The sequence below is a fragment of the Oryza sativa genome, chromosome 8, assembly GCF_034140825.1.
Source record: "Oryza sativa Japonica Group chromosome 8, ASM3414082v1".
NCBI classification, from domain to species: domain Eukaryota; kingdom Viridiplantae; phylum Streptophyta; class Magnoliopsida; order Poales; family Poaceae; genus Oryza; species Oryza sativa.
The window spans coordinates 21213206-21236212 of NC_089042.1; the positions used below are offsets into that span (position 1 = coordinate 21213206).

At 43.1% G+C, this 23007-nt stretch overlaps 2 protein-coding genes and 3 long non-coding RNA genes across 6 annotated transcripts; 4 read left to right on the forward strand and 1 right to left on the reverse strand.

The window, feature by feature from the left end:
• The first annotated feature begins 2073 nt into the window (after positions 1–2073).
• Positions 2074–10987, forward strand: LOC136351380 (probable glucomannan 4-beta-mannosyltransferase 11). 2 transcript variants are annotated; one of them, XM_066303437.1, is made up of 9 exons: positions 2074–2864; positions 2980–3078; positions 8110–8362; positions 8519–8629; positions 9118–9254; positions 9352–9465; positions 9556–9755; positions 9842–10090; positions 10305–10987. In XM_066303437.1, the coding sequence occupies exons 1-9, from the start codon at positions 2472–2474 to the stop codon at positions 10459–10461; spliced, it is 1713 nt and encodes a 570-aa protein (XP_066159534.1). In that variant the 5' UTR covers positions 2074–2471; the 3' UTR covers positions 10462–10987. The 2 variants fall into 2 exon arrangements, with proteins under 2 accessions (XP_066159534.1, XP_066159535.1); XM_066303438.1 differs by lacking the exons at positions 2074–2864; positions 2980–3078 and adding an exon at positions 7562–7707.
• Positions 10988–11586: 599 nt separating this feature from the next.
• LOC136351381 (uncharacterized) lies at positions 11587–13658 on the forward strand. Its single transcript, XR_010734447.1, has 3 exons — positions 11587–11857; positions 11938–12299; positions 13403–13658. It is a non-coding gene; the product is annotated as an uncharacterized lncRNA (long non-coding RNA).
• A 611-nt stretch (positions 13659–14269) lies between these two features.
• On the reverse strand, positions 14270–16378 carry LOC4345659 (myb-related protein 2). Its single transcript, XM_015795367.3, has 4 exons — positions 15926–16378; positions 15747–15823; positions 15375–15623; positions 14270–15258 (listed from the first exon to the last, which is right to left on the reverse strand). Exons 1-4 carry the CDS (start codon positions 16056–16058, stop codon positions 14827–14829), a joined length of 891 nt encoding a protein of 296 aa, XP_015650853.1. The 5' UTR covers positions 16059–16378; the 3' UTR covers positions 14270–14826.
• A 1553-nt stretch (positions 16379–17931) lies between these two features.
• On the forward strand, positions 17932–19495 carry LOC107282076 (uncharacterized). The gene is made up of 5 exons (XR_003243744.2): positions 17932–18077; positions 18165–18220; positions 18783–18909; positions 19112–19161; positions 19241–19495. It is a non-coding gene; the product is annotated as an uncharacterized lncRNA (long non-coding RNA).
• Positions 19496–20123: 628 nt separating this feature from the next.
• LOC136351382 (uncharacterized) lies at positions 20124–21950 on the forward strand. Its single transcript, XR_010734448.1, has 2 exons — positions 20124–21282; positions 21385–21950. It is a non-coding gene; the product is annotated as an uncharacterized lncRNA (long non-coding RNA).
• The last annotated feature ends 1057 nt before the right edge of the window (positions 21951–23007 follow it).

Consider the following 23007-nt stretch of genomic DNA (forward strand, 5'->3'; position numbering starts at 1 on the left):
GCCACATGCCGGCGGAGGTCGAGGAGGAGTCGTGCGCCGATGGAGACCGTGGAGGAGCCGTGCACGCCGATGGAGACTAAGGAGGAGTTGCAGTGACTACAAGCCTCCTCGCTCCAGCACCGACGAAGGTCTTTCCAAAAATTCCGAGGCTTGGCACCAATGCTGGGGAAGTGGCCGATGTCATACGGTGATGGCGGTAGCGATGATATGAACGACGGAGGTGGGGGAGGCGGCGAGAATGAGCTGTCGGACGAGGGGTCGTGATGAGGAGCTTCTTTGCCCGGACCTCTAAGGAGGGAAAGGGATGGAGTTGGAAGAAAGGACAGGCCGGTGGCCACCGCCGCGTGCTTCAGGTAGGGAAGGAAGACGGAGAGAGAGGTGGGGTGAGGGGAGGAGAGATGCTGACATGTGGTTCCCACTAATTATTCTTTAAGAAAATACTGACTGGACTACCACTCGTACACCACGTAGGATGAAAACCACTCTAGATTGAGTTAGGCGGGTTATTTTGTCCGGTTTAAATAGTTGAGGGTGAAAATATCTAGTACTCGAATTCAGGAGGTAATTTGATCGACCGCGATAGTTCATGAGTAATTCGTACTTTTTCCAATATTTATAGTGGAATGAGCTTATCTTACCCATGTGTCCGAGACTACACTAATCTGGAATTTCCTTGTAAGTACATATATTAAACGACAGCACCCCCAAAAGAATAATCCACTAATAATAGAAATTCAATATGCAATTCGGGATACTCTATTAATTCTGTAAGCAAAAGTCATAAAAAAATCCTCTCTCAAATTTCGATTCGTTCTTCCCAAAAATTCGATCTGTTCTGGTGTTGAAACTATAAGTTTGCTCCGAAGCAAACACTTCAAAATCATGTCTAACGGTCGTCATATGGCCTAGAAGTCCTAATGGATATGTTCTCCCTGCGATTCCGTTTTAGGAAAAAAAAAGGAATCTGTCTGGAAGGTGGCGCTTCTACCTCCTTGGGTCACCACGGCTCCCCAGTCGCTGTGGTGTCCTTGTGAAAGAGGAGAGAGCCCTACCGCCACCATCCTCGCGGCCGGCCAGCTTTGCCCATGGGCCATTTGGGTGGCAGCAAAGCAAAGCAGGAGGAGGAGGAGGAAGAAGGAGGAGCAACAGCGGTCTTCATTCAGTCACCGCCCGCATCGCTCTGGGGAGGGATCTACACGGAGAGTCTTCAAGTTTGTTATATTGACTATAGTTGGCCGTAAAAGGACACTTCCGGCCTCATCTTTTCGCTTATACTTATGCTTATCAGCAATCTTAAATTTAAATTTGATTTTAGAGTTTTTTCATTGAAGTTTATTTTTTAGACTTTACTTTTAGATCGATAAGAACAAGTTTATCCACAAATTATTTTTCGTTTGCAAATATACCGTTAAGCCAAACGATAAGGCCGTTCAAAACCGTGCCAATCATACTTGTAAGTACCGTCGCGTTTTCATTGACTCCGTTCATAACGCAAAAGTCACGAAAAATTCATTTGGGTTACCAAATCGTTATGACCCGAAAGAACAACGCTTACACATTTTCTAGCCACAAAAAAAATCTGTTTCAGTGAGAACAGTTGTATAGTCTTGAACATACCATCACCCATGACTTTCTTCTTTTTTTTTCCTTTCTTAAAAGTAAACATATAAGTCTACACCATGTACTGACCAAATTAAGGCTAAAGCCTCCAAGTCAATGTATTTACCCAGTGACAAGCCCATGTGGACATACACCGTATTACATTGCTACACTAATATACAGAAGATGATGCTTGAGATGCAGGCACACATCTGACCACATGGCTGGCTTCTGGATGCAGACAAGCACTGGATCTGCTGATTCACACTCACACAGACACATAACCCCAATGCCATCTCATCTCATCTCACTTCTTTTTTTCTACACCAATAATACACACCAAGTGGCCCCTAGAACCCTCACCACTCCTTGCCTACTACTACCACTTCACAACTCATCACTCCCCCAAAAATCAACCTCATGCCCTTACATCTTTATATACACTATGATAATATGCCCATGAATCTCACCAACCACACACATTGCCAATAACTACTAGACATTAGCTGAGATTAATCACATTCTAGATCTTGACTAATGACTATATATATATTTCTCCACCATTAGTGGCAAGAAAACAATTTAGCTAGCTTAACCAAGCTGGCCAAGATGATCAATGTGATTATAGTAACCTCACTACACCACATGCATGCAGCTATAGCAAATTAAGAGAGTGTAGGAGTGAAACTCTCCTCTTCTTCCTTGGAGTGTCCCAATCATTTCTTATGCTCCTTGTGTGTGCCATGTGCCTCCATTCCTACCTATATAATCCTCTCTCGCCATTGTACTGCTCCCACCTAGCTTAGCTCGCCAGTGGCATCGCCGGCGTGGCACACTAGCTAGAGCTAGATCCAATCGGCCGACGGCGAGCGATGTCGTCGTCCGGCGGCGGCGGGGTGGCGGAGGAGGTGGCGAGGCTGTGGGGGGAGCTGCCGGTGCGGGTGGTCTGGGCGGCGGTGGCGGCGCAATGGGCGGCGGCGGCGGCGGCGGCGAGGGCGGCGGTGGTGGTGCCCGCCGTGCGGGCGCTGGTCGCCGTGTCGCTCGCCATGACGGTGATGATCCTCGCCGAGAAGCTGTTCGTCGCCGCCGTCTGCCTCGCCGTGCGCGCGTTCCGCCTCAGGCCCGACCGCCGCTACAAGTGGCTCCCCATCGGCGCCGCCGCCGCCGCCGCCTCCAGCGAGGACGACGAGGAGTCCGGCCTTGTCGCCGCCGCCGCCGCGTTCCCCATGGTGCTCGTCCAGATCCCCATGTTCAACGAGCGCGAGGTGAGTCATCCACGACGAGGAATTGAGCATGATGATTAGTGATGGTGATTAGCAAGTAGAGGAGTAGTAATTAAGTTGGATTAATTAACCGTGGGTGATTAATGGGTGGATGAAGGTGTACAAGCTGTCGATCGGGGCGGCGTGCTCGCTGGACTGGCCGTCCGACCGCGTCGTCATACAGGTGCTCGACGACTCCACTGACCTCGTTGTAAAGGTAACCAAATTAATTCCATTATTATTCCCCTCTCTTTTTAATTAATTTCCGTCTCTTTTCAGCTGCAATTTTTTCCAAACCTGAAATTCGTTCATAAACAAATTAACTATATATATATATATATATATAGACAATTCAACAAATGCATGTGAAGGCTACTTACTCTAGGCCATTTTTTAGCTTCCATTTCTGTTCTTATTATAGTTTTTAACTTCTGTGGCCGCCGGCAACTCGTTGTCGCTGAGCTTGCTGTTTGCACGTTTTTACCCATTGTCGCTTCTCGTCTCCCCGTGTGCCACGCTGGCGCTCGCCGGCTGCTGACCTGGCCGTTTCATCCGTCCGCGACAACAACGACGGAGCGGTCAAAATGTTAAATTCACCGCATCACCACCATCCCTGCCACGTAGGCGACACATCGGCGCGGTGACTGACAGGTGGGTCACACGTTGCTCGTCGCGATGATGGCTACGAGGGGTGAGATGATGAGATGGCGGGAGTATGGTGGTATAGTGGCACGGCGTGCGGATGAGTCAGCAAAGTGTTTTCTGACAAGGTGGGGGCCAGTTTGTGTTGCCAGGGTGGCACAGGCCCACCCCGGGTGGTGGGGCCCATTACCAGTAAGCAGAGGAGTGCATTTGCATGTGCCGATTCATCAGAGGGGTTCAGAATATTGTCTCTGAGACCGATCCATCCGTAGATCGAACTGGACAAGAAAAAATAATTAGAGAGAGTGAATGAACACTGTAGCTTCACACGACAACGGGTAGTGATGAGCTAGTGTGTAGATATATAGAAATTCTGCGTACGTGATCGAGTCGCTGTCAGTCGTCGTCGTTAGCGTCCCTCCACAGAATGACACAAAATCAATCAAAATCGATCGATCGCCATCGATTCCCATTACCGTCCCCCTGCAGCTGATGCCTCCTGCTTTTGTCGGCCGGCCGCCGTGAAGCACGCCGCGCCGCACGGTGGTCCTGCGGTCCGCCCCTCTCGCCGGCGGCGGCGGCAGCGGAGGATCTGATGCTGGCCCGGCAAGCCCTGAGTAAACCGGTAATGCCAAGGTGTGCGTGCATCAAGCAACAGATTAATATGGGCTTCGATTATTTGATATCTTGACCCACTTTTATTTACTCGAATGGTTCTACATGTCATCCTCACAAGTATTAATTAAAGAAATTAGTCAACGCAAAAAAATATTAAATTATAAAATTTCTCTCATATAGTAGCATATACAGGTAATAAGTTGATACCCGTACTAGGCATTACTAGATAAAAATAATATTAGTATTTGAGTTCATATTTGGCTATAGTCTGAGTTCATATTTATAGTTGGAAGTCCGTTTTTTTAAACGGATAAAAGTAGGTATGTATGCTACTGCATGCGGCTGTGGTTGCTGATACGCCGAACAACTTATGATGATGATACATCAGCCTCAGGTTGCTGCGTGCCAATCAGGATCCTGTACTCGGTGCTCCGGACCAACATGTCAGTCACTCACTCAACGCAACTCTTTTTTAAAAAAACTTACATTTTATCAAGCGACAATGATAGAAGTAGGGCGAGCTTAAGTAAAAGCAGCTTTACACTTCATCAAAGAAGAGTGCTCATTGTCGTCGCTGGTGAGCTAAAAAGGCTTAGCAGGGACAAGCGTTTGTTAATTCCTGTCTCCACCAATGGCCTCATGAGGTCATGATCCACATGCGGCCATTGTTTAACCGCACAAAGATACACAAACTAGTAGCAAATTAACTAGCAACTGTATTAGTAGAATAGTAGTAGATCAGAGCAGAGAGAGAGAGAGAGAGAGAGAGATCTATTGTCCTGGAGGAGGCTGGAGCCATGTGAGCAAACGTTTCAGTGTTCTTCTTCTTCTTCTTCTTTTTAACGCAAACTTTGGAGAGATTGACCCCCGTTGTAAATTAATTGGCTTACCTGGTCAGCAGCCTTTTTGCCTGAAATACCGTACTGTAATTCAGTGGTGGCCCATTGGAGTCTTCTTTCCTAATCGCTTTGCTTAGTTGGTCCCCGTCTCGTTTAATAACATTTATACCTCTCTTTTGTGTACTCCTGCCTATTAGTACCTTTCGTCAACGCCACTTACTTCACCCACATAATACTCCCTCCGTCCCATTTCAAGCGCTGGCATGAGTTTCTGTGTCCAACTTTAATCGTACGTCTTATTTAAAATATTTTTATAATTATTACTTCTGTTGTTATTAGGTGATAAAACATTAATAGTACTTTATATATGAATTATGTTTTTTATCTTTTAAAAAGATTTTAAATAAAACGGACTATTAAAATTGGATAGGGAAACTTATCATTCGTATTTAAAATAGAACGGACAGAGTAGTATTTACCTCTCATAATAATTAACTTCAGATCACCGCGTCAACCATGTGCACTTGCTAAGAGGACGAAATTACAGACAGGCAAGGTCGGAGGTACATGCCAGGTCTTCTTCCTTGCAGGGGCGTATTTAGCGTATTTAGGATTTTAATATATGGATGGTCCAACTTACATAACTTTTATAAATATCATAAATATAATAAGATAATACATAATAGAAGTATAAATTGGTTAAAATTGCATCGTAATGTAGTATTAATAAGATTTTTTTTCTCTTCCCAATAATTTTTTCACATACATATATTTGTCTTGAGCTAGGTTTCTTTTTGTGGTCGGGTCCATCCTTTGGATACGCCAGTGCTTCTATGGAAGTAAGGAAATTCAAACAAATTTTACTGGAACTGAACTACCTGCATGTTGCACATCTTTCTTGTACTCTGGCCTGAACCGAACATATACATATACTGAAGCTGTGTTTAGATCCAAACTTTGATCCAAACTTCCAACTTTTCTATCACATCAACCTGTCATACACACATAATTTTTCAGTCACATCGTACTAATTTTAACCCAAACTTTTAATTTTGGAATGAACTAAACATAACCTAATTATGAATGCTCCCACTACACGTTGCAAATGCCAATCATGGAGGGCATCTATGGCTTTCCCTGTGAGTTCCGGCAGTCCCAGTGTACGCCACCCGTGCCGTCCCGGATTCTCTCCCATTACTACACCACAGCTAGCTCACCTAGCAAAAACCTTGCTCTTCCTCACACGGTCACCATGCTCGTGAGACCCATCCTTGCTGTTGCAGTTTGTTTTTATCCTTTGAACAGTGGATATGAGTGGACACTCCATGAAGAAAGCAATAGTTGTTATTACTCCCTCCGTTTCAAAATATTTGACACATTTAACTTTTTAGCACATGTTTAACCGTTGTCTTATTAAAAAAAATTTGTGAAATATGTAAAACTATATGTGTACATGAAAGTATATTTAACAATGAATCAAATGATATGAAAAGAATAAATAATTACTTAAATTTTTTGAATAAGACGAATGGTCAAACACGTACTAAAAAGTCAACGGTGTTAAACATTTTAAAACGGAGGGAGTATATGGTAAGCTCCATTGCCAAGTGCCAACTTGCCACTGCCAGATCTCGCATCTCATTATTTCGCTTACGCTTATACTTATACTTATAAGTTAAAATTTAAATTTTAAAACTTTTAAACTTGATTTTGTAGGTTTTTATCGTGATTTATTTTACGGTATTTACTTTTGTATCCGCTAAAGATATATAAAAATTTTGTCTATAAATTATTTCTTTATCTGTGCGGTACGAATAAGGATGAACCAAACTACGACCGCTCACATGGCAGGAAGTAGCAACTGATTTTTTGAGATGCTTCACCTTCACTGCTTGTCCTCATCGATTCCCAGAAGACTCAATTCCTGAGTTTTTGTGTACAACGTTTGACTGTCCGTCTTATATGAAATTTTTTTATGATTAGTATTTTTATTGTTGTTAGATGATAAAACATGATTAATACTTTATGTGTGACTTGTACTTTTAAATTTTTTCATAATTTTTTTAAATAAGATGGACAGTAAAACGTTGGACACGGAAACCTAAAAATTGAGTCTTTTTGGACGGAGGGAGTATCTTTGTTCTTGATGCTGACATGGAATTATCTTGTTTTGAGAGAGAGGGATGGTCTGAACGCCTGATGGATGGAATCTCGGTGCTGAGTGGACATGAATGAATGATGGAATCTTACTGGAATCTGTCGGAAATTAGTTCAGGAGTTTAGGGTGCTTTTAGTTCACGCTAAAATTAGAAGTTTGATTGAAATTGAAACGATATGATGGAAAAGTTAGAAGTTTATGTGTGTATAAAAGTTTTGATGTGATGAAAAATTTAGAAGTTTTAAAAAAAAGTTGGGAACTAAACCAGGCCTAAGTTCTAATGAAATTCACGTCAAATTCATTTTAAAAGAAACCTAAATCTCTTAATTTGTGAAAAAAAAACTACAAAACAATTCGGGTGTTCTAGATGGGCCTTAGTGGGTTCTCTTTGGGCCGGCCCCTGCATTTCTGTATACTGGGCCTAGATTTAGGACGTCACCGATAAGGTCATCTTCCAAGACAAAACTCCGGCGAGTGGGGGGGCGGCGGCGGAGGAGGAGGAGAAGGAAGCGGCGGTGATGCGAGGGAGGAGGTGGAGGGGGATATCTTCGTGGAGGAATGCGCCCTCTCGGCGCCTCGTGGATCGGAGGTATCGCAGATTTTCTTTAGTGGGATTAGGTTTTGCCTTATGCTGTTTGGTACGATTTGGTAGTAGTTGGTATGAGACAGATTCGTTCTCTTTTTAGAAGAAAAGATTTGATGTTTTAGGAGTATAATGTAATTGGGCTACATGTGTGTAATTTTTCTGTTGGTATGACTGATTTTTATTGCTGATTAATCTGGCAAATTCATTTTTTAGGATATCTCCAGTAGAATTATCAGATCTACTAGTAGTTTGGTAATTAAAGTGAGATTGGCCACTTGAATGGTGGTAGTGCAAAGGCCAGCTTAAAGTTCAGAGTGCTCGCATTGAGACTAGTTTGATCATTCTATCGGTGAATAGTATATTAGTATGAACACATTCCCCATTGTTTTCTATTTCGGTTTTCAGGATTTGGTGGAGAAGGAGTGCCAGAAATGGCAGGGCAAAGGCGTGAACATCAAGTACGAGGTCAGAGGGAACAGGAAGGGTTACAAAGCTGGCGCGCTCAAGGAAGGGTTGAAGCACGACTATGTGAAAGAGTGCGAGTACATTGCCATGTTCGATGCCGACTTCCAGCCCGAGTCTGATTTCCTCCTTAGGACCGTTCCATTCCTCGTGCACAACTCGGAGATCGCCCTTGTTCAGACTCGCTGGAAATTTGGTCAGTAGCCAGTGCATATGCATTATTTTTGCTGTACTCAGCACTCACTATAGTTTAGCAAATAACAATGATGTTGTGCAATAGCTTAATTTATTTTTCCTTTTGCAGGGTGTGATAGCTTAAACTGATCTGACTATCTTCATGTTGTGTATGCAGTTAACGCTAATGAGTGCCTGTTGACAAGGTTCCAAGAAATGTCGTTGGACTACCACTTTAAGTACGAACAAGAGGCTGGGTCTTCGGTGTACTCTTTTTTCGGCTTCAATGGTACAGCCTGTTGATCATGTATATACTAGTTAGAAGCTCGTCCATTTCCTGTAGATGAGAAATATGCATCATACACATGCTAATATTATTTTAGACAAATTAATGTGTGTTTCCTTTCATTGAGTACACCTTTTGCTTTAGTTACAAGAAGCACCCGACAAGTTCTTTATAATTCTAATTGTAAAATTAGCTTTTAGACTACATTTCTATGTGACAATTTGGTGACCACAAACCATGATAAATTTGCATTCTAGAGTTCAAATAATAAAATAATATCAATTCATGGAAGAACCAATGTGTAATATTTTAAATAACTTCATGGAGCACTTGGTAAAAAATTGAGTGCGGAATTGGTGCCTTGGTGGGGTTGTAGATTCACTGTCACCACCATTGCGTTCTTTAGAAGTACAGATAGGTCACCCAAACATCCAGATTTGCACATTATTTAGTAACTGTTGGGCTTAAAAAACAATGTTTTCACCTTTCAGGGACTGCTGGTGTCTGGAGAATTGCAGCAATTGACGATGCTGGGGGCTGGAAGGACCGGACAACTGTGGAGGACATGGACCTTGCGGTTCGTGCAACATTGCAGGGATGGAAATTCGTATATGTTGGTGATGTCAAAGTATGCCTATGCTCCTTTACTTGATTAATGGAAATTAGGTATCTTGACAATCAACAGACATAATGATCCACTGAATACTATGATGTTTTGTGGTTAGGTCAAGAGCGAGCTACCAAGCACATTCAAGGCATACCGGTTTCAGCAGCACAGATGGTCATGTGGACCAGCAAATCTGTTCAAGAAAATGATGGTAGAGATTTTAGAAAACAAGGTTTGTGTTTTGACTAGGCTATCTACTACCTTTGGTAAATGGATCGCATCTTCTTATTGGCTTACATGCTTACCCTTTTTCCCTGTGTAGAAAGTGTCATTTTGGAACAAAATCCACCTTTGGTACGATTTCTTCTTTGTTGGGAAGATTGCTGCTCACACAGTGACATTCATCTACTACTGCTTTGTGATCCCGGTGTCCGTTTGGTTGCCTGAAATCGAAATTCCTCTCTGGGGGGTTGTCTATGTTCCTACAGTCATCACCCTCTGCAAGGCTGTTGGAACACCCAGGTAACTAGCATCCCAATATTCAAGTTTCAGAATGACAGTGCTAATGTTGCTTTCAGTTAACACCTGTTTTTTTTTCTCTGTTTCAGTTCATTTCATCTTGTGATCCTCTGGGTCCTATTCGAGAATGTCATGTCATTGCACCGGATAAAGGCGGCAGTAACTGGTATTTTGGAGGCTGGCCGAGTCAATGAGTGGGTTGTCACCGAGAAGTTGGGAGACGCCAACAAGACAAAGCCAGACACCAATGGATCAGATGCTGTGAAAGTGATTGATGTGGAGCTAACAACGCCTCTAATACCAAAGCTCAAGAAGAGACGAACGAGATTCTGGGACAAGTAAGCAAAGTTTATTTTCAGAACTTTCAGAGTTAATACAATATTATACATTTGAAGTACTAAATACAATTCTTTGCCAACCTATGAGAATGCACATAATTCAAAGGAGACAAACGTTCTTTTTTTTTTGGGAGAGGGGGTTTGGGGGGGGGGGGGGGTATATTTAACTGCCTTTTTTTTTTGCTAATGTTGATACATGTCTTCTTTATATCAGGTACCACTATTCAGAAATTTTTGTTGGCATCTGCATAATTCTGTCTGGTTTCTACGATGTGCTTTATGCAAAGAAGGGATACTACATATTCCTCTTCATTCAAGGCCTAGCTTTCCTCATTGTCGGTTTTGATTATATCGGCGTGTGCCCTCCTTGAGCAGAATAAGGTAGTCATTGATGGAACTGACATGCAGAATTACGAGAAATCATGTGCAAATGAAGCTGCTCTCCTGCACATATCAAGTTCGGAACAAAATTCAACACGGATCATTCTTCTCGTCAGTCTTGGTCAGATTTGATCCAATCATTCTTTGCTGCCAAAAAGGGCGTGGAAATAACACCGTCATTCTTTCAACAATCATAGTATTTACTGAAGCATCATGATAAAAAGTAGTGCAAAAGCATTCGATTCAGATCCTGTAAAGAAGCTGGAATAACAGAGTTGTAAATGAAATAGCGTGCTCTGCCAATTACTATAGACTCCAAATTAATTAGCCTACCAAAATTTGCCAATGTACTGATGTAGTTTATTCAGGCTGCAATACATGGCCCTCAGTCTATAATCTGGTGTAGTAGGCTAAAACTTGTAAATGAACATTGTTTCTGAACTCGAATAATTCTGTCAAAAAGTTTAGACAGATCTTGAAATGAATAAAGTACAGAATGTAAGCATTGCCTCTGAAGTCTTATGTGTATTTTTCAAAAAAAAGCTCCTAATCTCGGACGAGCAATCGACGCATGGATTTGTGTTATAGTAACTAGGACACAACTTTTATACTCCGTTCTAAAATACAAGCATTTTTAGCATAGTTACAAGCCAAAAATTTTAACTTTGATCATTAATAGTAAAAAAATAAAAAGATTAATCATGTAAAATTGATGTGACTAGATTTATCATTAAATAAACTATTATAATATGTAACTCTTTTTATTTAAAACATTTTACTTTTGTAGATATTATTGGTTAAAGTAGTATCTCGGAGACCATGTCAGGATCCAAAAATGCTTATATTTTGAGCGGAGGGAGTATATGCTTCTAGTTTTAGCGGTCCAAAAGGTAAGATTGAGCGAAGGAAACGAAAAGGGAAACCTAAATTACGTTCTAAAATCCAAATTTTTGTTTGCGACTTAAAAGCCGCAACTCAAACAAACAGGCATGTCATGGGCTTTATAAGCCCAACATGGCCCGCTTTGTACACTATACCGCAAAGTCTACCTTACGTCATAGGCCCAGAAGCCCAATAAGTCCTATTAGGCCCAACAGAATCTTGTTCTCAGAACTGCGCCGCCGCCGCGCGGATCACCGTGCTCGCCGCCGCCGACTTCCGGCCGTCCCCCGAATCCCCCTCCGGCGACCCCGGCTGCTCGCCCTCGTCCCAGCCCCAACCCCAAGCCTGACGTAAGCTCGTCGACGCCGGCGAGCGCTGCGGCGGGCGTCCACGGGCGATTGCGGAGGCCGGCGGATGGGAGGACAGGACGGCCGTGGAAGCGGTGGATTCGGGCTGCGGCGTCGGCGTCGGCGTCGGAGGGGAGTTCTAGCCTTGCCAATGCAGGTAAATTTTCAAGGCAGATTGCTTCCAGTTGGGAGGAAACCCCCGTGCTTGTAAGTTTGCATCTGCCATGGTTAATGCAGGGAATTTTTACTGACCTAACACTCGGTGGAGATGCTGAAAATGAGGGGGACGCACTACGCAGATGAGTTCCTGATGATATTCCAATCGGAAATCGAGTGTCAAATTCGCTGTCGCTTCAAATTATGGGTCAAAAAACCGTGTTAATCGGTCACTGTCTCACTGGAGAAATTTCACCAAAATCAAGACTCCGAGCCTTGATTTTGCGTTGCCTGAACTTGCCTGCTCTTTCATGCTGCAGAAGGTGCCCATCTAGAGGAAAGAAATTTTTACGTGAGCTACCCATTTCTTCCTGGTGCTGAGGATTATCATGCACGCGGTCACCTTCTTTGTGGTGGATTACTCTTTTCAATGCACACCAAAGGTGAGGAATTGCTGAGCAACATTGCTTTCCGACAGTTATTCTTTCACATTCGTACAGTTTTAGGTGATGCTTGGTGATTAGTACTTCCCTTTCGTGGAAGCTCGCGATGCGCTTTTCAGTTAAAGTTGCCGTGAATCCAGCATAGGGGGGATGATGACATCCTTTTCTTTGGTCAAGGAATGTTGGGGGTATAGTAATTTTCGTGCTATTTTCCCTCGGCATCAGCATTTCATAGTTCACACGTTAAGCCAACATATTCTTGAGTGGGTTTCCTATATGGCAGGGCATGCCACATGATTTCCTCTTGCCAATCAATGACAATTCTGAATGATATTGTTCATCGTCCACCTTGTAGGTCCTTCTTTTTTTAAAAAATATTTATTCTTATGTATATGTTCTGGGTGTTGTTTGAGAATGTCATGTCCTAGCTCCGTTGTAAAGCTGTCTTCGTTGGCCTCTTCCAAGCAGGAAGGGTCAACGAGTGGGATGCCTTGGCTAATCTGGGAGATAAGATTTGCTCAAGACAAAAACCTGATATTGGCATCTCTAAGAAGTTTTAGCTCGATGCCTGCAAGTGCTTATTAATATTTCATATCTGTTATCTCTTGTCATGCCAATACTTTGTTGGATATATATTAAGGTCAAAGCTATAGGAATCAAGGCCATATGTACCTGTCTGACAGATAAACCTGTTGACATACTGGCCTTGACACTGAAGCCAGATGCTACAAGTAATATTGCCGATCATTGTAAGCATGCATCTCCTAAAATTAGGTGTGACGAATCCATTAACCAATTAAGGCAAGTGCAGGATTCACACGATGCATTTTATTGGAAACCTTACATCCAATGAGGGTGGTGTTTCTTATCCACCAGAAATTTACTAAAATTTCTTATTCCAAAAGGGGCCTGAAAATTCTTGTCTTCATACTCATTTGTTTTTCAAATAAACTTGAAAGAAAGGCCATCGTTTGTGAATGGAGTAAGACAGTAACTGGCTCATCCATACTGGAAAGTAAATGTCTGAAATGTATCAGATGTTATTTAGGACTGGCAGTAGCACAAAGAGAGTGCTATTAATATGCTTTTCTGTTATTTTCCAGGTTCATCATCTTAGAAAATGTTGGTGAGCTCTACCTACCAGGGGATATTCTCTCTGTCTGGAAGGAATGAACAGGAGGTAGGTCAGGTACTGCCTGAGAGACAAACTAGACATTGGTGTGATATACTTCCTTAAAATCACATAAAAATGTATATGATATTAAAGGAAAACTGAATGCCAATGTGGGCACAGTTTAATCACCCCTGTTAATAAGGCTGTTATCTTCTTCACTGGTACTCTCTTGCTACGACTATGCATACACGAAGACTAATACTGTTTCATTTACTCATACCCTAAGTATGGATTTTGCTGACATACGTTGGAGCAATCATACTAGCTACTACTAGCCAGGGGGATCAGCCTAGGCTCCTATCTCTTAACATGTTTCTTTTTCATTCATACTATGGTGCCAGCCAAATTTCAACAATGTGGAAGACAAATAACAGTTGTCCAAATTGAGCTTCCCATCTGGCATGAAGAATTGTTGAATTTGAGCCCTTCTTTTTTTTTTTAAAGACGTGTGGCTAGTGTCCTCAAACCACTAATTTCATCTGGAGTTGATGAAGGAGCAGACAAAGACATACATAATCTTCAGAAACACAAGGTATGTGCTGTATCTTCGTTAGGAAGTCAAAGAGTAGTTTTAGCAAGTTGCTGCCTTTCAGGTTGTATGTATCTTTAGATTGCACCCCAGTGTTCTCTTATTAGCATCCCTCTTTTTTTTAAAACAATCATTAACATCAATCTTGCTAGAAAATGGAAAATGTAATTGCCTGGCAACTTTGAAAAATGAAGTTTCTTTTGTGTGGTATTTCAGATTTTATTCTGCTCATGCAAATCTATGATGAAAGTCACTTAAGTGATATGCTTTTCTCACTGCAAACTGATTTATTTACTGCTCTTGTTACTAACATATTAACTTCCAATCACTGTAACTAAACTTTGATCCACACTGAGCTCAGCTGTGAAAAATCAACCTTGCTCTTTAAATTACACTGCAAACCAATTCCATCTTTCATGGAAATCCCATTGGTCCCTAAAGCATCATTCACTAGCTGCATAATCCACACTACTACAGTTCTATATATTCTTGCACCTCAAGCATGCCACATGCATCTGCAGCTGGGCCAGCCACCAATTCGAATTCCATTTTTTTTTACAGGTACGTGAAACACAAGAACCAGATGCTTGCATAGCTATATATATATATATATATATATATATATATAAGTTAAAGTAAAACATATATCATCATAGAATGAGGAGTAGCAGCAGCAGTAGCTGTTGCAGTAGCAGGCAGACATTGCTCAAAAGCCTGGTTGCTTGGCCCCAGCCTTGAAGGCCACCCCACCAATCATCCACTGCAGCAATGCACAGCAGCACATCATCACAGATGCTTCTGCTGCTTCTCTTCCTCCTCTGCCTCTACCTGTTCAGATCAATCTCTGATGAGCTTCCATCCTCTGCTCCTGCATATTCTTCTTCTTGTTCTTCTTCTTGATCTGCCTGGTTGTGCCTTTGCAGGAAGTTGAAGGCCCTCTTGCCCTGCACCGGCTGCTCGACGGTGCAATCGCTGGTGTGGAGCCGCTTGGACCCGGCGGCCTTGCTCTCGGCCTCCGACGACGACGTCGTAGTCACGCAGCTGTCGGTTGCGGCGGATTGGCGGTGGTGCCGCGGCGGGGAGGAGGAGGACATGCACTCGATGTCCACGGCGGAGGCGAGCTCCGAGAGCTCCGCCGTGGCGGCCTCCGGCGAGCTTGCCAGGCTATGGTCGGCCAGGACTTGCTGCGCCCTGCGTAGCACTGACTGCAGGTACCTCCCCTGTGCCTCCATCCTCAGTTGCAGATGCCTCTTGACCTGCCATGGATAATGGATTAATCAAAACTTGCTTGATCACTGATCAGCTAGACGACGACGAGATGACAATTGACAAATGACAACAATCTCGACGAACTCTGAACTTTTTTTTTTACCTCAATCTGCTCCTGGAGCTTCCTCTGGACTTCCCTCTGCATCTGCACCATGCTCCTGGATGAATCACGGAGACCTTCTTTAGCATCGCCATCGCTGTCGCCGTCGTAAGCAATGGTGCGCGGCTCATCGGCGGCGCTATCGCCGTCGTGGTCGGCTGGTTGGCGCTCCGACGAGGATGACCGGTCGTTCAGGCTGCCGCTGCCTCCGCCGCCTCCATTGCCGCCGCGGCTCACCGCCTGCCGGTACTTCTGCAGCAGCGGCAGAGAGCTTAACACTGTCAGAAACCAAGAACCGATGCAGACAGAGTTTGCGAGAAGCTGATCGGCTGCCGGAGAGAGCTCGCCGGCGGCGTGACGCACGCACGCACGCACCTGGAGGTGGCTCTTGAGGTGGTACAAGGTGAGCCCCGGCACGGCCATGGCCCTCAGCACGGACTTGGGCGTCGCCCCTGCAATGGCGCCAAGAAACAAAGCCGATCGATCAGCCATGCCCATGATCAATGATGTCAGAGGAGGAAGAAGAAGCAAGAAGGCGCGGGGGTGGGGCTTACTGTCCGCGCCGCCGAGCTCCGCCACGGCGAGGACGAACCGCTCGTGCAGCTGCCCGGTCCACCTGAGCCGCGCCCGGGCAGCGGCGGCGGCGGAGGCGGGGGCCTCACCGGCGTGCTGCTGCTGCGACGACATTTCCAGCGAGCCACCACTGCCCACCCCGGTGCGCGGTATCTCTTCAGGATCGGCGGCCTCTCCAGCATCAGAAGCCTCTGCCGGCGACCGATCACCCTCACCGGAGCCGATCGACGACGACGAAGACGAGCGAGCGATGCTGTTTACTGCTGCTGCTGCTGCTTCGTCGTCCAAGTAGCCGTGTGGCTGGGTGAGTTCTTATAGTGGAAGCTTCAAGCTTGGGGTTGAGCTAAGGTAAGCTAAGCTAAGGTCAGTTGGTTCCTTTCCTTGGACTCCACTACTCAGATATATTCCTCTTCGTCTTCCTCCTGCTTCTGCCTGCCCTGACTGCGTGTGTGTGCAAGGGAATATATGGTGGTGGTGGTGGTGAGGAGGAGGGGGCCAGCCATCTTTTCTCACACAAACACAAGGCATCCATGAACATACATGTCACTGACTGGCCGGCCGGCCGGCTTGGCTAGCCTCCCCATCCTTAATTGTTCCTCCTTTTGCTTTCACTTCTTTGACCTGAAAGGAGGGAGAATCTTTGAGCAGTAGGCAGGCAAAAGCAAAACAGTTCAACTACATACACGCCTTCTCAAAAGGATAGAAATTCGTGCGTGAGAGAGAAAAATAATTAAACTAATAGTAGTAGTAGAAAAGATGGAGAAAGTTTAGGAGAGAGAGAGAGAGAAGATGTGGCATATATATGTGTGCTGTTTGTGCATTGTTCTCTTGCTGTTTTCTCACACTTCTCAGCTCCTCTCTCCCTTTGCTGGATTCTCAGTGCCCCACCACCACCACCACTATCTCTCTCTCTTCAACTATCAGAGCTCCCTAGCCTTAGCTAGGGCGATGCAACTTTCCCCCACACACCAAAATTTGCTTCCAAGTGAAGATTAGATAGATAGACAGACAGACACACAGATATGCTAGGAGTGTGTGTGTTTGTGTGATCCATCTTTTTTCATATCACACTCTTCACTCTTGCTGTAAATTGTAAACAAGTAAAACACTGTTAATTGTTAAAAGTAGAGAGCATGAATGAATAAAAAGGGTGACAAGGCCATTCAGAGGAAGCAAAAGGGTTGTTAGATGGGTGAAAGAAAGGAAGAAAAATATCAATCAAAAGGGGAGGTGAGGTGAGGTTAAAAAAAAACTAGGAGGAGAGAAGAGAATAATGGTGGTAACCTTTGCGTTTTCAGAGGACCCCAACAGTATCCTGATGCAATTGGCAAACTGCCTTTGGCTTTTCTGATGATAGGGGAATCAAGGAATCTAATCCAGATCTCAGAGCACGGAAGTAATCGGGACTTAGCTATCGGCATGGATCAAAAGGAACCTTCTGTTAAAAGGCGCCCTCTGTGTGTATGTATCTATATATGCATCTAATATATGTGTGCATGCGTGCGTCTGTGTGGCCAAGATCGCAAGTTACAACAGGAGATGGTCGTATTCTCTCCATTTCATACTCAGACCCTCCTTTCAATCATGATTTCCTTTTTTTCGTAACAATTTCTAGCTATTTGCTGTTATACGAAAATCTCGTAAAATTCCTGCTCTCAATTCTCAACTCTTATGGTGTGCTGCTATTCAGCAGCTGGAATGTGTTTGTATAGTGTTGTTTGTTAAGAAATTGTATGGTCGTTGTAGGGTATTTGGTGAAGCGAGCACTAATAAGTGAGCCTTTTCATGGGATTTGTAGAGCCAAATGATGAGTGGGTCCAATGAAAGGACTCATCAGCTTTCACTGTTTTTAGCATCGCTAGTTTTTCTACCGAGGCTGGCGGTTTGTAATCGAAACACAAATTTGTCTGTACAGTTTTTGTTTTTGAGGACGTCCTTGAGAGTTTTTTTTCCTTGAGTTTTGCAGGGTCAAACATCAAAATCAGGGGAATATGTCTGAAAACCAAGCCAGCCAGAGAGTAGCAGCAGAAGGTGGCATATTCATGCCTGTACTTGTGCATTGGCGTCAAGCCGTCCAATTGCACTAGAGTTTCAGAGATCACACTGTGCTGCTGCAAGCTGAATCATGCAGATGTAGGCCATTGCCAAAAACTCTCATGTTGTTCCCATGACAAGTGGTCGCTGACAAAATGCCTGACCTTGCTTGAATTGCATGCGCAGGTGCAGGCGAAGACGGAGTACCAGGAAAGGAAATTCAGCGACATGTACAGGGACAGGTATGGCTCTTGAACAAGTCTTGCTTGCATGGACAGTTGTTGGATTGATCTCACACTGTTCGATTATTCATCCAAGTTTGGGCCTGTTTAGTTCCCAAACAAAAAAAAATTTACCCTGTCACATCGAATGTTTGGACACATGCATGGAGTATTAAATATAGACAAGAAAAAAACTAATTACACAGATTGTATGTAAATTACGAGACGAATCTTTTAAGCCTAATTGCTCCATGTTTTGATAATGTGGTGCTACAATAAACATTTGCTAATGACAGATTAATTAGGCTTAATAAATTCGTCTCGCAGTTTGCAGACAAAATCTGTAATTTGTTTTATTATTAGTCTATGTTTAATACTTTGAATGTGTGTCTGTATATCTGATGTGACACGCCAAAAATTTTCGTTCGCGAACTAAACATGCCCTTTGTTTGTTTTTCCTTTTGGTTGCATAATAAACAGTTACTACTGCCTGTGAATTACTACTAGTACTTTGTACCATTTGATTCAGTGATTTCATCTGGCCAAGAATATGCCACTGATGATGTCTCAGACTTTTTTTCAGGTCTCTCTGCAAAGATCTGAACCAAGGGCAGCGCATTGTGATCAAGAGAAGGCGCCGGGGTTTGATTGAACAGTTCACTCAGATCAGCAGCGCACGTTTCGCTCTGAAAGCACCGGTCCTTTTCGCGGTTAGTCCCCCCTCCCTCTATCAGTCTCAAGCTCGCTGGCGTTGCTGTCAGCTCCGCAATTAGCTTGAGGACAAGCGTTTTGTCCACTCATCAACCAGATGCTTTGGCCTGCATTGTCTTCCTTGTTGGCTATGCTAGCTTGCAAAGAACATCACCATGTTTATTCCGGCATCTCATGATTGTGTGCCGTTCGCATGAGCAGTGACTTGCATGGGAGGGCAGGCCGCATGTTTGGTGGTGGTGGCATCTTAGGTGACATCCTAGTGGTTGTCTGAATTTACATCGCGAATATTCATATTCGTATTTCATATTCATGTTCATACTACCACAGAGGATTAAAAGCGCGGGACGAGGCATCGGGCTAAGATACGGGGAATTTTTTTCCCTCCTTTCCTCCGCATCTCCTCTGCCTGCTTTGCTCATGCTGCCTCCGATTGATTTAGCACGAAGAAGAAGGGGAAAAAAAACAAAAGGGCCTGCCAAAAGGCTAGACAGCATTTTGAAAATCAAGAAAGGTTGGCTGGCTTTACTTTAAGCAATCTGATGCAATACCTGCTTAGAAAAATGGCCTCTTCGTGTTTTCTTGCTGCTTTAACATATTCCAGGTCAAGGAGGAGGAGGGAGAAAAAAAAAAGCAGATTCTTGAATGATGCTTGGGCTAGGTGAGGTGAGGTGAGGGAGGGAAGAAGCAAGCACTGGCTGCCACAACAAGTCACAGGTCATTTTGGCAAAGGTGAGAGCATCATCAATAATTCTTTCTAAAGAGCTCATCAAAGTCTATCATCTGATTTTTAAAGGTATCAACAAGGAAAGGGGATTGAGAGTGTTTATGTGTTGTGTGGACCCAAGGGAATCGGAAAAGTACTCCGGCAAGATGCCAAGGTAACCCACATGAGGAATTCCTATCCATCTGTCAGTGAAGTAACATGCTTGCCCCCGGGCAGCCACATAATTGCAGCATAATTACCTGGCCATTTGGGGGATTTTGGCTTCCTATTCTTTTACTTTGTTTCGTATCCTTTTCATTATTGTTAATTTTATATTACGGTATGTAAAGTTCGGGATTTGTCGAACCAAATGTCATATTGAGTTGAATGCACGGAGAATCCATCTTTGCTCATTTTGTTAGGGTAAAAGAAAAATGACAGCGAATAATTAGGACGGTACCGATGCTTCTGTGCTGAAAATTGTTATTCCTTGATTGTTCCTGCTAGGGTTCCTGTGAGCTCTGATGGTTTCACCATGACCTGTCCATGATCAATCCGTGGGAATCTTGCTTTTTTGACTTTTAGAGAGAAATTAAAGGTGTGGTGGCCTCAAGAATTTACTGGTGGTTAATCTTGAAGCATGAATCTTAATGAAGAAATCTTTCCTTCAAAGGAAAGGCTGGGAGGTTGTAAAGCATTTTTATGACCGAATTATCATAAAAATGAAAAATATATTTTCCTACATCGAGAAACTATTGAATTGATATTAGTAGCAACCTCAAATATCATAACTTGCTCATGAAGCTAAGCTGTTGGTTAGGTTCTGAATATACTGAACTTTGCTTTAGAACATATCTCTTTCCACCTCTTCAGATAAGGTAGGCAGGATTCCAATGATCCACAAAAGAAAGGCGTTCGCGGAATATTTCATAGAGATGATAAACCAAAGTTGATCAAAAGAGGAAGATGGAGAAAATAAAGGGGGGTGAGAGTGCATTTGAGTGCTAAGCATTAGCTAAAGAAAAAGCTTATCTTGATCAAACTCCACTGAAGTTTTTACCAGGTCTTATGAACTAATCCCCAGGATGAAAAATGAGACAACCAAATCATGATTGATCGATTGGCATATTGTCGGTGCGTTCTTCTTTCTCTGTGCATCTGACAACCCACAACTTGCAGTGTTCAGAGAACAAGTGACCGGCATATCAACATGCATGCTGTGAATGAAATAATTCACCTCTTAGGATGCTTTTGTTCCCTGAAATGCATGTATCACTTATGAAGATGCTCTTGGAAGAAGAATTTTTTCATGGGCTAATGGTGCATGAAATTGGGTTGAGCCAGCTCTCTTTCAGACAACCAATTCAACCCTTTGCTTGTCAGATATGCACCAATATCTTAGCTTTCCCAGCTGTGATATTCCAGTTTGTAAGATGCCTGGTAAGCAGATTGCGATGGATCGAATCGACACCGGACTCGAACATTATTCGACTGAACATTGACTGTTCATTCGGTTCCAAGTTCAACTTCGAACAAAGTATTACCGTTCCTTTTCAGACGAAAACTGATGATATATTCTTCAGGAAGTTTCAGAACTGGCAAATCTTCAGGAAAAACAGATATGTGCTATCTGCTATGCAATGTTCTGAACACTGCATTTACAGAAGTAAGATTCCTTACATCTATTGACTAATCTCCCCATGCACCTGATCTATCATACTATGCTACATTAAAACATCTGTTGACTAATCTCCATTACCATCTGCAGGATTCCATCAGAGTGATTACATTAGGATAAAAGAAGATGTAGCTTCTTTCAGTTTCCCTTTCTTTCAGACGTCCTTAGACTGAAACTGAACATCAAGCACGCATGAGCACAGGGACACTGAAACCGATAAATCATTCAGGAGGGCAGGAATGCAGCACAGCAAAATCTTTGCTTCAATGCTAAGACTTTGTGAGGATGACTTTAATTTGGAGCACTTGCCTTTAGCTGATGACAAGTATATAGCTATGCTTAGCTCTTGCACAGAAAAGCAAGCATCTCTGCACTGCACCACCCCCCAACTCCAATGTGTCATATGTGCAATAGCCAAGAGATAACTGAGAACAAACTAAAGCAAGGGCATGAGCAAAAGAAGGCAAAGCAATGTGCTTTCCAAAGATGTGAGATTTTGCTTGCGCAAGTGGTATTATTAGAGTCAATCATTTGGTGATAAGACACGAAATGTGGCGACGATAAGCAATGCATATATGTGTAAACGTGGCGCCGTCTCCATTTCACATTTTTTTCCACTCTCACTTTAATTTGCTTAATCACCCAATTTATCAGTACACGTTGCTCGTTTATTGTTTCCTCTCTAAATTTCCTGCAAAATTTCACTGAAACACCTCTTGCAAATTTCCTTAAAAGTGCTACAGCTATACAGTAGTTATATTGCTTTAAGATTTATGATAGCCACGTGTCACAAAGTGAAGCAAGGTTCTTCAGATGACTAAAGGACCCGTTCTTAGCTTACTGGGGGTAACAACCCGATTATTTGTGCTATGCTTCCAAAAAATACGATTTCTTGAAAAAATTCTAAACATCAGGATTACCTAGATTAATTTCTATAAGCTATATGTTAACTTTACAATATATAATATTTGATTCGGCTATAATGTCAGCAGTTCTGAATGGACTCTAAAAAGCCGATGTCATATGTAATTTTCTTCACTAAAGTTTTTCTTTTATAATGGATTAAAACTCAGCCTCTACATGATTTGCTTCACTTTAGTTAGCTAATACTAAATACCAAACCTCCGAGCCAATTTTCTTTCTTAAAAAAACATAATATATAGTACTAAGTACAATTAAAAAGAAAAGCTAAACACAAAATTGATCAGTAGAGTTTCATACCACTGGTTTCAGAAACCTGCGGTTTCCAAACGACGAGAGAGTCGCTGTCAGAAATGAAAAGAGAAAACGGAACAAAACCAACTTTGTCGATCTGAAGGTCATGGGATTACCGACAAGATATGCTCTTTTGGGAGATATGGATTGGGCAATGACGGGGCAAGCACAAAGAGAGTGTGTGTAGCCGACGTACTACGTAGCTAGTGGCTCTCAAGAAGAAAAGAAAAAAAATAAAAGATGAAACAAAATGTTTGTTTAGTGGCGAGTGGAGACTCGTCGATTGGAGTCATTGCAATAGGGAGAGGGAGAAGGAGAACTCAACTAAGACAAGCAAAAAGAAAGAGAGAGAATTATGATCCTCTTGATTCCCCTTTGGTACTAATCACAATATAAACAATTAGTGGATGAAAAGGTTGTTATTATTTGTGTGAAACCTGTTTGGTTTTTTTATTATGTTTAGATCATGGTGTGTGTTTTTAATTTTTTTAGTACATA